We start from the raw sequence: 15,768 nt of genomic DNA on the forward strand, positions 1-15,768 counted from the left end.
ATGGGCTTCTACAGGGCAGGAGTGTATCAGGGCTCTCAGGGAAGTCACTGGTAAAGTAAATGAGGAATTTCTGGAATACTCCTGAGTTTATGAATCACTGGAAATGCTCAAGGGAAGGCAAGATTGCTGATTGGATTTTCTTGGGTAACAACAAAAATTCTCTACTTGTGTTCTTACACAGGTTTTTGTATAATGAGATTGCATGAGAATTCCTACTTCTCAAGTTCTAAAGTCCTATGGTGCTTTTTTTTTTTTAATAACAGTAACAACATTTGTGTTAATGAGTGATAAATGAAGACACGTTCTGGTTTTCTTTAATACCATAAAAGCAGAATAAAATTGGCTGGTCATAAACCAGTCTGGTCTCACGCCCATTCTATGAACATTTCTCTTTAGGAACTTCAGGATCCTTCTGGTATTTTTTGTAGCATCTTCTGGCTGACTACATTGTGTTTTCTAACCTCTGAACCCAAGCTTCTGTAACACATCTGGTACGGAATTCTGTACTTCTGTACTCTGAGAGCCTGGTTACCCAGATCTCTACCTCCCTTATAGACTCTAGCTAACTGTTACTCATTACTTCCTCATATAAAACTATATGAGAAGTTTTATATGAAACTGACCAGATTCACTAGGCTCCTCCCTCCAAAAAATAAAAAATAAAGACTACTGAGTCACTCTCAGACAAGCCCAGCTACAGAGAAGACTCGGTCAAGCCAAGCTGCCTGGAGAGCAGCAGGGACCAACCAAACAACCTGAAAGATTCCTGAAAGACAAACCATATTTTATATAACCCCTCAATGAGAGTCTTAATGTTTTTAAGATTTCATGTTTTTATTTCATGAGTATGAGTTCTGTTTGCTGCATATATGTGCACCATGTGCATGTCTTGTACCTGCCCAGGCCAGAAGGTATTGAATCCCCCAGGAACTAGAATTACCAGTAGTTATGAGCTACCACTGGGAGAAACACCTTAAGACAGAAAGTCAGCAACTTAGAATATCTTCAGGAAGTCCCTAAATCCAGACCCCTCCCTTTGAAGCAGCCCAAAAGAAGTAGAAACCAGCTTAGAAGACGCTCAGACCAACTGAGCTACCTGGACAGGATAATCCAACCTGTTGAGCTGCCTGTAGGCTATGCAGTGTGCTCCAGGTTCTCAGATTTGTGAGCTGTCAACCATGTTAGGCTGGGGTTTGGTGAGTAGCCCCTCAATCATATTCCTGTAAATAACCCAAATAAAACTGATTGGTTCACAGTGGTATCTATAGTTTGGTCTGTCTTGGCTCCCCATCTAGTGACTAGAGGAGGGTGTGTGTGTGTGTGTGTGTGTGTGTGTGTGTGTGTGTGTATTGTATTTCTTCAAGAAAAATCTTGTCAAACAACAGACACTAGGAACCAAATCCTACAAGAAAACCTTTCCCCTTAACCGTACTATGACCATGGAGAGGTCATGTCAGTGCTTCTTTATGAGCCCCCTCAAATATACTTTATCTTCAGTCATTTATCCTCTTTCTTCTGCCAAAGCACTGCTTTGATATGGAATTATTTATAAAAGATATAAGTACTACTAGTAAAAGACAGTGTCTTCTTGGGTTTCTGGATCTGAGCTGAGACGTTGCCTTTTTCTTTGTTTATTTGCAGGATCACCATCCGTCCCAGCAGGGCCAGGGCGGACTGCATGGGATCTACCTGAGAGCCTTCTGCACAGGGCTGGATTCAGTTTTGCAGCCTTATCGCCAAGCACTGCTTGATTTGGAACAAGAGGTGAGAAGGAGGTAATATAGAAAACAGCATCCTGAGGGGATAGCAGATTAGAGCATGTTCTTGACTTGGAAGTGGCCTTTGATAAGGTCAGCTAGTTAAGAGTGAGCTGTGTGGCTAGAGGGTACAGTATTCAAGGTGGCTACAGAGCGGACCTGCCGTCTGAACAGTAACTCTGTCATCTATTAGTTCTGCAGAGCTTAAAGCCAGCACTGAGCCCCTTGTCACATTCTCTCATAGTTTATATAGAGGAAATCAATTCAAGTTGCTTGTGTAGGATTCTGACACGTGTGCTTTCGTTGCAGTTCCTGGCTGACCCGCATCTCTCCATATCACATGTCAATTACTCCTTAGATCAGGTGAGCCTCGGAATGCTGAACCTAAGGTCAGAGCCCAGTAAATATAGTTTCTGAATTTTATTAGCTGAGCTTTGGTAGATGAGAAGTGCTTTAAGAGTGTGGTGTATGTGTCGTCTGCCTGTCATCCTGGTGCTCAGGAGGAAGGGGCTAACCTAGACTACAAGTTTTCTTCAGTGAGTTCTAGGCCAGCTTTTTTTTTAAAAAAAAAAAAAAAAAAACCTGAACAAAAAAGAGTTCTACATTGAATTAGCCCTTAATGTGATGTGAATATTGTCCTGTTGACATGGGTAGTGGCAAGGACACAAGACTCAGTACAAAGTGTTTCAGCGTCAGAGTGACTTAGGGTGCTCACCTTGACTAATCTGTGGTATTGCATCTGGAAACAAAAGTGTTACTTTTCTCCCCACGCCCGTTTTTGTTTTTTGTTTGTTTTTTATTTTTTTGAGACAGGGTTTCTCTGTGTAGCCCTGGTTGTCCTGGAGCACTCTGTAGACTAGGCTGGCCTCGATTTCACAGATCCACCTACCTCTGCCTCCCTAGTGCTAGGATTAAGGTGTGTACTTTTAATCTTGAGTTGATCTTTTTTTTTGTCCTGTATTTAATTCACACCCTGAGTTTTCTCTGCTTTGCAGTTTCAGCTCCTTTTCCCCTCTGTGATGGTTGTAGTGGAGCAAATTAAAAGCCAAAAGGTAAGAACTTTGTTATGATAAACTTCAAAGAAAATAATAATAATCAGTGCTACTTTACAGTCTTTTTTGGAAGACACTGCTTTTAATATTAATTTATTTGTTTAGCATTATCTCTTTGCAGTTCATACAAAATGTCAGATGTGCAAGAATAAGACATTATGATTTCTTTAAACACCTTGTGACTGAGAAAGTAGAGTATGTAGACCTACCTGAGAATGTTGCTGAGGTTAGAGAAAATACTTTGGGTGTTTGGTGGTGAAAGCAGGTTGTACTAAGGGTTTAAAACCACTGATGTTGAATATGGACAAGAAACCTGCTTAGAAAGAAAGAAGATGGTTTTCTGAGAGTTAAGAATCACTGGGTAAATCCAGCTTGTCGTGTTCATGCATGGCACCCATTGTCACAAGTTTCTTCACACATTGCACAAGTAAGTTCCCCACATCAGAAGATTGTCTTTTTTGAGTGGAGTTAATATATATGAGGAAACGCCTTAGGTATTTTATACTATAGGAATTCTCTTCTTCTGTTTACCAATTATTGGACTAAGTAGACAAATTGATTATGCTCAGCTCAGTTCTCCATGTTTTTCTAGCTGTAGTATCTGTGCCTTAGGTTGTTATTTGTAGTGTAGTTGACCAATTGACTTACACTGTAGCTGCTTTACTTTTTCAGTGAGTGTAGAAATGTAAAGCTCTGCTCCATTGACTCTGCTAGCAAAGCCAGTAGGAAAGTGCTTCAGAGATGACTGCCCTCATGAAAGTACAGTAGTTATTGCTCTGTGCCATGCACTTGTTAAGGGCTTTACATATGTAATTACGTATGCTCAATCAGGGTCATAGAGAACAAGATCTGTGTAACTCAAAGACTGGGCTCTTAACCTCTCTATTAAGCTTGAAATGGGTAGGACCCTCCTACATGAATGGAGTTACTGGTGAGTGTACAGAAGTCCATGCCTAGCTGCATATCTCAGTTGACTTTCACCTTCCATTGGCTACAGGAAGAATGGGGACCAATTAGAGGGACTTAGATGAGTGACCCTTCTTACCTGGCCAGGTAGTGATACAGGAACTAGTGTGCTGGTGCTCCGGGTAAAAACTGAGGTGTGTGAGACCTTGGGCTGAGGGGGAGAATGGGGACCAATTGCAAATGGACTCACCTAAGGGGATTGCTTTTAGAGTGATAGAATATTGTAAACTTGTATCAGAGTGATGGTTGTGTAAGTCTGTAAATTTACTAAAAGTGCTTAAATAATACACTTAAGATAGGCATGTAAATTTAAGATAAACAAGTTATACCTCAAAGTGATTTATAAGAAAAGCCTGGAGGGCATAGAGACTTCCAATTAGGCGCAGGTTTCCTACCTAATAAGTAGTCTGACTTGAACCTTATGTAAGACTTTTCCTTTGTTTTGAAATGTCAATTCCCCTCTGGTTGACTCTGGTTTCTTCAATGAATTGCCTCTCAAACTAATGTGTTTATTAGAATGTATTAACAAGCACCTAGAATGCTTGTTATACCGTAGGTTTACCCCCAAAATTTGCATTTATTTAATTTTTTTTTTTTTTTTACCAACTTGATAAACTAGAATCATTTGAGAAAAGGAACCTCCATCAGATTACCTGTGGGCAAATTTATAGTGCATTTTCTTGATTAATGATTGATGTGGGAGGCCCAGGTCACTACAGGCAGTGCCACACCTGGGCAGGTGGTCTTGGATAAGGCAGGTTGAGCCAGCCATGGGGGTGGGAGTGGGGCACAGTAAGCCAGTAAGCAGCATTTCCCTATGGCCTTTGCTTCAGTTACTGCCATGAGCTCTTGCCCCTACTTGCCTTCATAATGACCTATAAACTGAAATAGCCCTTTCCCCAACAAGTTGCCTTTAATCCTGGTGTTTGTCACAGCTTTAGAAACCTGAGACAACAGGTAACACTGATGCTGAGGGCAGAGGAGTCTGTTTGCCTTTGCAAATTGGCTATATAGAAATCTTGTGAGGGACTATGTTAGCCTTCTGTACTGGACTGTGCTTTCTTGGTTGATGTAGAATATGAGTCTGTGTAACCTAGATTGATAAGGCTATATTTTCCACAGATTCATGGCTGTCAAATCCTGGAAACAGTTTACAGACATAGCTGTGGGGGGTTGCCTCCAGTTCGAAGCGCATTAGAAAAGTAAGTCCTGGCTTCCATAAGTACTTCAAATAGAGGAGGGAGTCGAGTGACTTTACTCATGGTCTATTTTCAGGTCGTAGCAGGTGGATCATCTTAATGTGTTCTTGGATTCTGTTTGCAAGTATATTATTGGGAATTTTTGCATCAATGTTCATAACTGAAATTGGTCTGTAATTCTCCTTCTTTGATGGGTCTTTATGTTTATGTGGTTTGAGGATCAGATAACTGGCCCCATAAAACAAATTGGGCAGTGTTCTTTCTGTTTCTATTTTGTGAAATAATTGGAGGAGTGTTGATATGAACTCTTCACTGATTTCATCCTGAGTATGATTATTTTTTGCTGTCTACTTCTTTTGAATGTGAATTCTTTTTGTTCTAGAGCCTTCAGGTGTGCTAATAAGCTACTAGTATGAGATCTCTCCAATTTTTTTCTTTTCTTTTTTTTTTTTATAAGTGACAAATAACTTATTTTATTTGTTTGTTTATATTTTTTAATATGAGTGTTCCATCTGCAGGTACACCTGCATGTCAAGTTAGGGCATCAGGACCCTTTATAGATGGTCATAAACCACCATGTGATTGCTGGGAATTGAACTCAGAACCTCTGGAAGAACAGCCAGTGCTCTTACCTGCTGAGCCATCTCACCAACCCTATCTCTCCAGTTTTTTTATGTAGGCACTTAATGCTATGAACTTGCATTAGAATAGCCTCCATTTTATTTTATAAATTTTGATATGTTGTGTATTCATTTTCATTTAATTCTAGAAAGTCTTCCTTTTTTAATTTCTGTCTTGTCCCATTTTTCATTCAGTCGTGAGTTGTTTAGTTTCTATGAGTCTGTGAGGTTTCTGTTATTATTGATATCCAGTTTTAATAGTCAGATAGGATATAGGGTGTTACTTCAATTTTCTTGTAACTCTAGAGACCTGCTTTGTATCCAAGTATATGGTCAATTTTGGAGAAAGTTCTATGAGGCGCCAAGAAGAAGGTATATTCTTTTGTGACTGGGTGAAATGTTCTGTAAATACCTGTTAAGTCCATTTGGTTTATAACATCAGTTAGCTCCAGTATTTGTCTGTTTAGTTTTTGTCTGGATGACCTGTTTATTGGAGAGAGTGGGATATTGAAGTTTACCACTGTTAGTGTCTGAGGGTTGGTATGTGATTTAAGCTGTAGCCGTATTTCTTTTATGAACGTGGGTGTCCTTGTGTTTGATGCATGGATGTTAAGAATTGAGTGTCTTTTTGGAATTTTCCTTTGATGAGTACGTAGTGTATTCCCTGCTGCTTCTTATTAGTTTTGGTTTAAAGTCTGTTTTGTCAGATATTAAAATGGCTACATTCCATGCTTCTTAGCTTCATTTGCTTGGAACAGCTTTTCCTTGATGATAAGGTGAGCAGCATTGGTTGATCCTGGTTATTTTGGTGGTGGTGGTGGTGCTGGTGCTGGTGGTGCTGGTGGTGCTGGTGGTGCTGGTGGTGGTGGTGGTGGTGGTGAGTGTTTCTTCTTTTTTGATTTGCTGTCCAGAATTATTCATTCCTTGTGTTTTCTTGGGTATAGTTGACCTCTTTAGGTTGGAGTTTTCCTCCTAGCACCTTCTGTGAGGCAGAATTTATAAATAGATATTGTTTAAATTTGGTTTTACCATGGAATGTCTGGTTTTATCCATCAATGGTGACTGGAAGTTTTGCTGGGTATAGTAGTCTGGACTGGTACCTGTGGTCTCTTAGAATCCATAACACATCTGCCCAGGCCCTTCTGGCTTTTTGAGTCTCCTTTGAGAAGTCAGGCATTATTCTAATGGGTCTGACCTTATATGTTACTTGCTCCTTTTCTCTTGTAGCTTTTAATATTCTTTCTTTGCTCTGTAGGTTTAGTGTTTTGATTATTATGTGCTAGGTGGACTTTCTTTTCTGGTCCAGTCTATTTTGTGTTCTGTGCACTTCCTGTACTTGATAGGTATCTCCTTCTTTAGGTTAGGGGAATTTTCCTCTATGATTTTGTTGAAAATGCTGTCTATGCCTTTGACTTTGGTTTCTTCTCCTTCCTCTGTTTATATTATTTTTAGATTTGGTCTTTTCATCATGTCCCAGATTTCTGGTTGTTTTGTGCCAGGAGTTTTTCAGATTAACATTTTCTTTGACCAAGGAATTTATTTCTTCTATCTTGTCTTCCATGCCTGAGAGTCTCTCTTCTATCTCTTGTATTCTGTTGATAAGACTTGCCTCTGTGGTTCCTGTCTCAGTTCCTAAATTTTTCATTTCCAGATTTCCCTCAGTTTGGGTTTTCTTTATTGATTCTATTTCCATTTTCATGTCTTGCACAGTTTTATTCATTTCCTTCCACTATTCGTTTGTGTTTCCATAGATATCTTTATTTTTAAATTGGATATTTTCTTTATTTACATTTCAAATGTTATCCCATCTCCAGGTCTCCCTTCTGGAGCCCCCTATCCCATCCTTCCTCCCCCTGCCTCTCCATCACCTGCCTACCCACTCCTGCCTTCTCGCCCTGGCATTCCCCTACACTAGGTCATCGAACCCCCTCAGGCCCAAGGGCCACTCCTCCCACTTATGTCCAACAAGGCCATATATGCAACTGGAGCCATGGGTCCCCCATGTGTACTCTTTGGTTGGTGGTCCAGTCCCTGGGAGCTCCAGAGAGTCTGTCCATTGACACTGTTGCTCCCTACATGGGGCTGCAAAGCCCCTCAGCCCCTTCAGTCCCTTCTCCAACTCCCCCATCGGGGACTCCACCACACTCAGTCCAATGGTTGGCTGCAGGCATCCACCTCTGTATTTGTCAGGCTCTGGCAGAGCCTCTCAGGAGACAGCTATATCAGGCTCCCATCAGCAAGCACTTCCTGGCATCTGTGATAGTATCTGGTTTTGGCAACTATATCTGGGATGGATCCCCAGCTGGGACAGTCTTTGGATAGCTTTTCCTTCTGTCTCTGCTCCACACTTTATCTCTCCATAGATTTCTTTAGGGATTTATTCATTTCCTCTTTAGTGACCTCTACCATATTCATATAGGCCATTTGAAGGTCTTTTTCTTGTGATTCATCTATGTTGCAATACAGGGCCTGCTGTGGGTAGTTGGGCTCTGGTGAAGATATCCTGTCCTGGCTGTTACTGTGTTTTCATACTGACATCTAGGGTTTGGGAAGATTATAATTCTAGGTAATTCTAGGTACTGATATCTGGTCTTGTCTTTGTTGAGTGGGTGTTTTGTTCTTTGGTTTCTGCTTCTCTGGTTCTTGAGAGTGTGGTGGCTGTGTGTTGTCTGGTAGAAAAATCTGGGGTCCTGATAGTTGTGGCCACTAGGGGTTCCAGGTAAGATATCATTCCTCATATTGGGAGCTAACACTTAGGAAAGAGAATTGGCTGGGGAAGGGACTGAGGGGCTTCACCAGGATCTGTCTAGTCCCCTAGGAATGGAGGCAGAGAGTGTGGAGAGTCCACACCAGGAGATCTACAGAGCTAGAGGTGAGACTGGGGGATTGGATATGGAGGAATACAGGAATAGCAAAGATCTGGGGTTAGCCTACTCACTTCCCTAGTTAGTGCCTGTGGGTTCCCAAGGGAGTGCTGCTGGAGTTGGGCTGGGAGAAAGTGATTGGGGGAGGGAGGTTAGGAGATGAGGTCTGTGTAAACTAAAGGAGATGGGGATAGAGGGCGAAGGAGGCTGATGCAGGTGTTCTGCTGCAGAGCTGGGGATGAGACTGGGGAATTGGATTTGGAAGAGCAAGGGGAGAGGTTAGCCTACCTGCCTGCTTCCCTGGCCAGAGTGCTATTTAATGTTTTGGTTTTAGTAAAGAATTTCCTTTGAGTTTGTGTATTTTAAATAGTAAACTAAAAAGTTCTATTTCCTTTTCCCCCGCTCTCATTTTGAAAAATATCAATCCTACAAAGAAATTAAATGTAAAGCACTTAATTGTCCTTTAATTTTACCAATTGTTACCATTTTTGTCTAATTTATCTTTTTTCTTTCTCCTATATGCATGTGAAGTATGTACACATCTTCCAATTTTGTTGTTGGGACATTAGAAAGTAGCTGCAGATATCCTAAATAGCTTATCTCTCTTTAGAAGTGAGACATTCTCTCTTTTTAAATATAACCTCAATACCGTATTATATAACAAAAAATTAATATGATACTTAGAATATTTTGAGATTTCTCCATTTGTTCCCCCAAAAGTCCAGTATAGCTGGTCTGTTTTTCACAATCCAGAATCTACTACATTTTCGTATGTTGCATTTGTTATGTCTTTTTAAGTCTATCTTTCTATTCTTCTCATTTTCTTGATGTGCGTCCATGCGTGAGAGTGTGTGTGTGTGTGTGTGTGTGTGTGTGTGTGTTTAGTTTTTTATTCAGAGTCTCAGTCAATAGCCTAGACCTTCTTTGAACTCATAGTGATCTTCCTGCCTCAGCCTTCAATTGCTAGAATTATAGGCATGAGCCCTCATGTTCCTGAGCTTTTTAAAGTCTCCTTCAGTTTGAAACAGCTCCTTGTAGTAGAAGTGATAGCTCAGTGGTTAGGAGCAATTACTGCTTTTTACAGGACATTGTTCAGTTCTCAGCACCCACATGGCAACTGTCTAGCTGCAGCTCTAGTAGGATTAGTCACCTCTCTTTCACAGGCACCTGTTTGTGCCTGTGATACACATACAAAAGCACACATATACATAAAATAAAAATGATTTTAAAAACCTTTAGAACTGTGAGACAGCCAGCTTCCCTTTTGTTGCCGTTGTCTGTGATGATAACATTCAGGAACTCTTAAACACTTATCTGTTGGATGCCCACAGTTTAAACTTTCCTGATTCCTTCTTCGTGATTAGATTCGGGTTAGACATTTTTTTTTTCGAGACAGGGTTTCTCTGTGTAGCCCCTGGCTGTCCTGGAACTCACTCTGTAGACCAGGCTCGAACTCTCGAACTCAGAGATCCGCCTGCCTCTGCCTCCCAAGTGCTGGGATTTAAGGTGTGTGCCACCACCACCCGGCTTGGGTTAGACATTTTTAACAAGAAGACTACATGCATGACATTGTTTCAGAAAGTAAGTTTATCCCATGATGCTTCTGTGGAGTTGATAATGTATCTGTCAGTCTCAGTATTCTAAGTAGACTGGTAAAACTCTTGCTTCCTTCTCTCCTCAGAATCCTGGCTGTATGCCATGGAGTTATGTATAAACAGCTCTCAGCCTGGATGCTGCATGGACTCCTTTTAGACCAGCATGAAGAGTTCTTCATCAAACAGGGTCCATCTTCTGGTAATATCAGTGCCCAGCTGGAAGAGGATGAGGAGGATCTGGGCATTGGAGGCCTGACAGGAAAACAACTGAGAGAACTGCAGGACCTGGTGAGTACAGAGCAGGAAGCCCAGGGCAGCCACCTGTCAGGAACATCTGCACCCACCTCACCTGCTGACCCTGGCTCCTCACAGCCTGGCTGCCTTCCATGAGTGGAGTAGTTAGAAACACGGGGCTTTCTCTTAAGTAGTTAGAGACTACAAAATAGCAAGTGATTTTGAAATCCTTGTTTCTCCTTTCTACATTACATGCTCTTACAAGTTTACTGATGAGTTTTATATTTAAAAACTCAGTGCTAGACTGGGGGATTGATTCCATTGGCCAAAGTGCTTGTTTAAGTGTGAGGACATGGGTTCAAATTCCAAGAACCCATGTAAAAGCCAGATGCTATATACTGTGAACATCTGTTATCTCAGTGCTCTTGCAGAGAGATGGGAGGCAGAAACAGGAGGATCTCTGAAAGCCTAAAGGCTAGCTAGCTTAACATACACAGCAGAACAACAAGGAGACCTGGTCTCAGGGAAGATGTGAAGACAGCACACGTGTGCCACACTGATACACACAGAGGTAAATTAAAAGATAAGGACTCAGTGCTTCCTGCCGTGCCGTATTCTCCATGGAAATGCAATGCTTTTCCAGTGCTGGTGATTTAAGAATTGTAACTTCAGATTTCCACCCTGTTTACCAATAACACAGATTACGGGTTGGGAGTTAGGACTCGTACTTGCCTGACGGGTTATTTTCTTAACTAGCGCCTAATTGAGGAAGAGAACATGCTGGCCCCATCTCTGAAGCAGTTTTCCCTGAGGGTAGAGATTTTACCATCCTACATTCCAGTGAGAGTTGCTGAAAAAATCCTCTTTGTTGGAGAATCTGTCCAGATGTTTGAGAATCAAAATGTGAACCTGACAAGGAAAGGTAAGAATCCCCTTGTTCTGTTGGTCACATCCTCAGAGACTCTTCATCTGCAACATTGGCCCAAAGCATGCTGGGTTAGCGTGACTGATGACAGTGATGAACTGCTGCAGCAAACCAGCTCTGATCGATTTGCCTGGGCCACTGTGGTCCCCTCCACTATGTCTGCCCTGATTCCTGTGTGATGATCATGTTGTCATACTCCACAGGGTCCATCTTGAAAAACCAGGAGGACACTTTTGCTGCCGAGCTGCACCGGCTCAAGCAGCAGCCACTCTTCAGCCTGGTGGATTTTGAACAGGTGGTAGATCGGATTCGTAGCACTGTGGCTGAGGTCTGTCTTCTATCTTATATTGTTCCAGAAGAAATGAGTTTGTAGAGCACTAAAGGGCAAGAGAGAGAAAGAGGGGGAGAGGGAGGGAGGGAGGGAGGGAATGATCGATCAATCAACCTATGGGGCTGGAGAGATGGCTCTGGTTAAGAAAGAGCACTGGATTCAACTTAGGTTCAATTCCGAGGACCCACATAGTAGCTTTCAACCATGTGTAACTCCAGTTCTAGGAGATCCAGTGCCCTCTTCTGACTTCCAAAGGCACTAGGCAGACATACTGATACAGATAATCATTCAGGCAAACACCCTCACATATGAAAATAAATAAATAAAAGAACGTCCATTTTTCAGGTAGAAATGGAACTTCCACTGGTGTGTTTTAATCATAGATTAAAGCGGAAGTCTCAGTTTAATTTCTAACACTCATGAATTTGGGTGAGGAAAAGCTTTGTGTCTGTATGTGTTTTAGTATCGACCATGTATTTCACTTGTACACAGTAGTCTTAGGAGGAAAGTCAAGCACATAGGATGGTGGTCCGGACCCTTGAAACAAGTGGGAAGGTCTGAGTAGGGATTCTAGGTACTGGTACATCTTAAGCTGAGGGTGCTTATATTGATTGGTATATTCACTGTGAACTTCAAGGTGTAAGTTTGTGATTTATTTGTTTTTCTGTGTAATAGTCACTACTTTGACAATAAGGTTTTAAAATTTTGGATCTGTAAGAGAAAACCTCTTGTATCTAAAGTTTTTTATTATTTATACAGAGACAAGGTAATGCTAATTTATTGCTGGCTAATCTTATACATTCCCCTTAACTCTGTGTAGCTAACCTTTTTTTTTTTTTAAAGGTTTATTTATTTTATGTATGTGAGTACACTGTTGCTCTCTTCAGACACCCCATAAGAGGGCATCAGATCCCATTACAGATGGTTGTGAGCCACCATGTGGGTGCTAGGAATTGAACTCAGGACCACTAAAAGAGCCGTCAGTGCTCTTAACCTCTGAGCCATCTCTCCAGTCCCTGGGAAACTAACTTAATTCTGAGGTTTGATACTATAAAATTTTTATGTACTAAAGATGACATCAACTGAAAATGACAAGTGTTTTACAACATTTCTTCTAATGTTTAACACCCCCCATACATTGTTCTAGGATCTTTATTGATACAGTGGGCAGGTGGGCTTTGTTTGCATAAATTGTGTCAAACAGCAGAGATAATATTGGACATCTCTGATTCCTGACTCTTAGAGATGCAGAGAATTCATGCATTACTATGACGTTTCCTGTAGGCTTCTAGAAGCAAGTTTAATAAAGTATTCTCTTCCGAGTTAACCGAGTTTGTGTCCTATGTCAGTTTTGCCAGTTGCCCCGTTAGTGAAGGAGAGCACTCTTGCCTTGACTCCAGTTCATAAAGTTTCTGTATCTGTATGTACTAGTTAAGAAAGACGATTGCCTCTGTCTTATTCTTGGCTAGTTTTTACATAAGCTTTATAGAATGGGTTAGGTAGCTGCTTTTGTTTCTTTTCTTTTTGATTGTCAAAAATAGTCTGTATTAGTAATTGTTACTGAAAGTTTGAACTTATCTGAAATGATCTAAGCTAGACTTTCTTAGGAAGCAAAACTTTACGGGTTGAGTATGTTTTAAAACTAAACTACCATAAAATTTCTTCTTGTAACAATTTTGATAAATGTAGCTTTGGAACTTGCCTATTTCAGATAGATTTAATTTTTTTTAAATACTTGCTTATCTATAAATATATTTTGTTTACTCAAATTTTGTCTTTTAAAAATTATTTTGTGGCCTGTCAGTGGTAGCATTCGGGAGGCAGAGGCAAGTAGATCTTTGCGTTTGAGGCCACCTTGGTCTATAGAACAATAGCCAGGGCTACACAGAGAAACCCTGCCTAGAAATTAATTAATTAATTAATTAATTAATTGTGTGTGGTGTTTGTGTGTGCCCGTGCATACCACCAGAGATTAGTTTCAGATATCTTCTGTTTTCACTCTCTACCTTACTTGTTAGGACAGCATCTTTCTGAACCAAGAGCTCACCATTTAGGCTAGCCTGGCTGGCCAGTGAACCCCCAGCATCTCCCTGTCTTGCAGTCTCTCACCATTGGGCTATAGGCATGAGCCACTGCACTCAGCTTTTACATAGATACTGGAGATCTGAACTCCGGTACTTATGCTTGCTTAGAAAGATTTTTGATCACTGAGCGAACTGTCTCACCAGCCCTAGTTTTTCTCATTATTTAAGTCTTGTTAGGCTTTTATTAAGATTAATATACTAGTTAGAACCAGCTTTTTCCCCTCAATTTATTTTTTTTAAAGATTTATTTATTTATTGTATATGAATACACTGTAGCTGTCTTCAGACACACCAGAAGAGGGCATCGAATCTCATTACAGATGGTTGTGAGCCACCATGTGGTTGCTGGGATTTGAACTCAGGACCTCTGGAAGTGCAGTCAGTGCTCTTAACCACTGAGCCATCTCTCCAGCCCCCCCTTAATTTAAAGCATACTAACTTATACATTAAAAATTATATATAAATGGAAAATCACATTATTTCAATGCATAGATAAGTTGTGATTTTTTTTTTACATGTATGGGTGTTATACCTGCATGCATATCTGTGCATCACATGCCTGGCTGGTGCCCTCAGAGGCCAGATGAGGATGCCAGATTCCCTGGAACTGGAGTTCCAGATGGTTTTGAGCCACCTTGTAGGTGCTGGGAATGAAACTCAGGTTCACTGGGAGATTAGCTACTGTTCTTAACTGATAAGCCATCTCTCCAGTCCTTTTTAAAAACAAACAAACAAAAAAAATGGGATTGCTGCATTTTCAAGCTAGCCTGGAGTTGGTGGTCATCTTCCTGCTTGCTATAGTTTCCCAGTGCTGCACTGATGGGTGTGTGCCAGAAAGCCTAGATTTCCTTTTTCACTTTTATAAGTCATGAACTAATGGAGAATTTTAGCCAATGCTTTTTCTGCATCTCCAGATGTTTTTTCTATTAATTTTAATGTAGTAAGTTACACTAGTGCTTTTTTGAGACAGGGTTTCCTTATGTAGAGACTCTTCCTGTTCTGGAACTCACTATATTGATTAGGCTGGCCTTGAACTCAACAGAGATCCTCTTACCTCTGCTTCCCGGATGCTGGAATTTAAGGCATGAGCTACCATGCTTGGCTACCATCATGCTTTTTCAAAAGCTGATTGAGATAAAATTCACACAAGTATTCAACTTTGTAGACATTTAAAAATGGTATTCAATCCAGTGGTTTTTAATTTCACAGAGTTGTATATGCAGCTGTTACCATTAATTTCAGGACATTTTTATCTTGCATAGGTTTTGTTTCTAACTGTCCATCTGCTCACTCCTAGGGTTAGCTGAATGTGGGTTCACTGTAATGGACTGTTGTGTTTTGTATCTCATCACAGCACCTCTGGAAGCTAATGGTGGAAGAGTCAGATTTACTGGGTCAGCTGAAGGTAATAACTGATACTCTTTTAAATCCTGAAATGATTCTGGAAAGCATCCTTACCTAGTCTTCCACAGTAGATTCATTTGTTCTTACTCAAGTGAGGAAAATACATTCTATGCTACAAGTCTTTTGTACTCAAGATTCAAGCTTATTTTCTTCTGTTGTGATGCAAATACCATCAAACACAGAGTCTTCCTGCTTTGAGAGGCTTCTCTATATGTCTCTTTAAAATGTCAAGCCTGTATCCTTCAGACTGCTAGTATCAGCCTCTCTGTGTCTAATTCCTTTGAGGTAGTAAGGGCCTCCAGGCTCTGATTTACTGAATTGTACATTGAAATTCTTTCCTCAGATCATTAAAGACTTTTACCTTCTGGGACGAGGAGAGCTGTTCCAGGCCTTCATTGACACAGCTCAACACATGTTAAAAACACCACCCACTGCAGTGACAGAGCATGGTAATTTTCCTATGGCCCTGAGAGTAAAGTTTGCTCAAGGTGCAGGATGTTCCTGGCTGATGTTGTGTGTTGCCTGTTTGCCTGCAGAGGCCAGAAGAGGGAGGACTTGAGTCACAAGCCTGCGTGAGCTGCCTGGGTGGGTGCTTGGAAGAGAGTCTAGGTCCTCCGCTAGAGCCACCAATGCTTTTTTTTTTTTTTTTTTTTTTTGAGATTTAATTTCTGTGTGTATGCTTGCTTGAACGTATGTATGTATGTATGTATGTATGTATGTATGTATGTATGTATGTA

General features: G+C 40.9%; 1 protein-coding gene across 4 annotated transcripts in view; it reads left to right on the forward strand.

The window, feature by feature from the left end:
• Window positions 1-15,768, forward strand: part of Tubgcp4 (tubulin gamma complex associated protein 4) — a 31,090-nt gene that overhangs the window by 2,366 nt on the left and 12,956 nt on the right. For all 4 annotated transcript variants that reach the window (XR_003711354.1, XR_003711355.1, XM_028766930.1 and 1 more), the window contains exons 3-11: window positions 1,642-1,764; window positions 2,067-2,120; window positions 2,753-2,809; window positions 4,898-4,977; window positions 10,140-10,341; window positions 11,044-11,209; window positions 11,416-11,540; window positions 14,982-15,032; window positions 15,375-15,480. Coding sequence is in view for 2 of the 4 variants with exons in the window: in XM_028766930.1 (XP_028622763.1) it covers window positions 1,642-1,764; window positions 2,067-2,120; window positions 2,753-2,809; window positions 4,898-4,977; window positions 10,140-10,341; window positions 11,044-11,209; window positions 11,416-11,540; window positions 14,982-15,032; window positions 15,375-15,480 (964 nt within the window). In the remaining 2 variants the exon portion in view is untranslated. The remainder of the gene's footprint in view (window positions 1-1,641; window positions 1,765-2,066; window positions 2,121-2,752; window positions 2,810-4,897; window positions 4,978-10,139; window positions 10,342-11,043; window positions 11,210-11,415; window positions 11,541-14,981; window positions 15,033-15,374; window positions 15,481-15,768) is intronic.

Source organism: Grammomys surdaster, unplaced genomic scaffold (assembly GCF_004785775.1).
Source record: "Grammomys surdaster isolate TR1022 unplaced genomic scaffold, NIH_TR_1.0 170, whole genome shotgun sequence".
NCBI lineage: Eukaryota > Metazoa > Chordata > Mammalia > Rodentia > Muridae > Grammomys > Grammomys surdaster.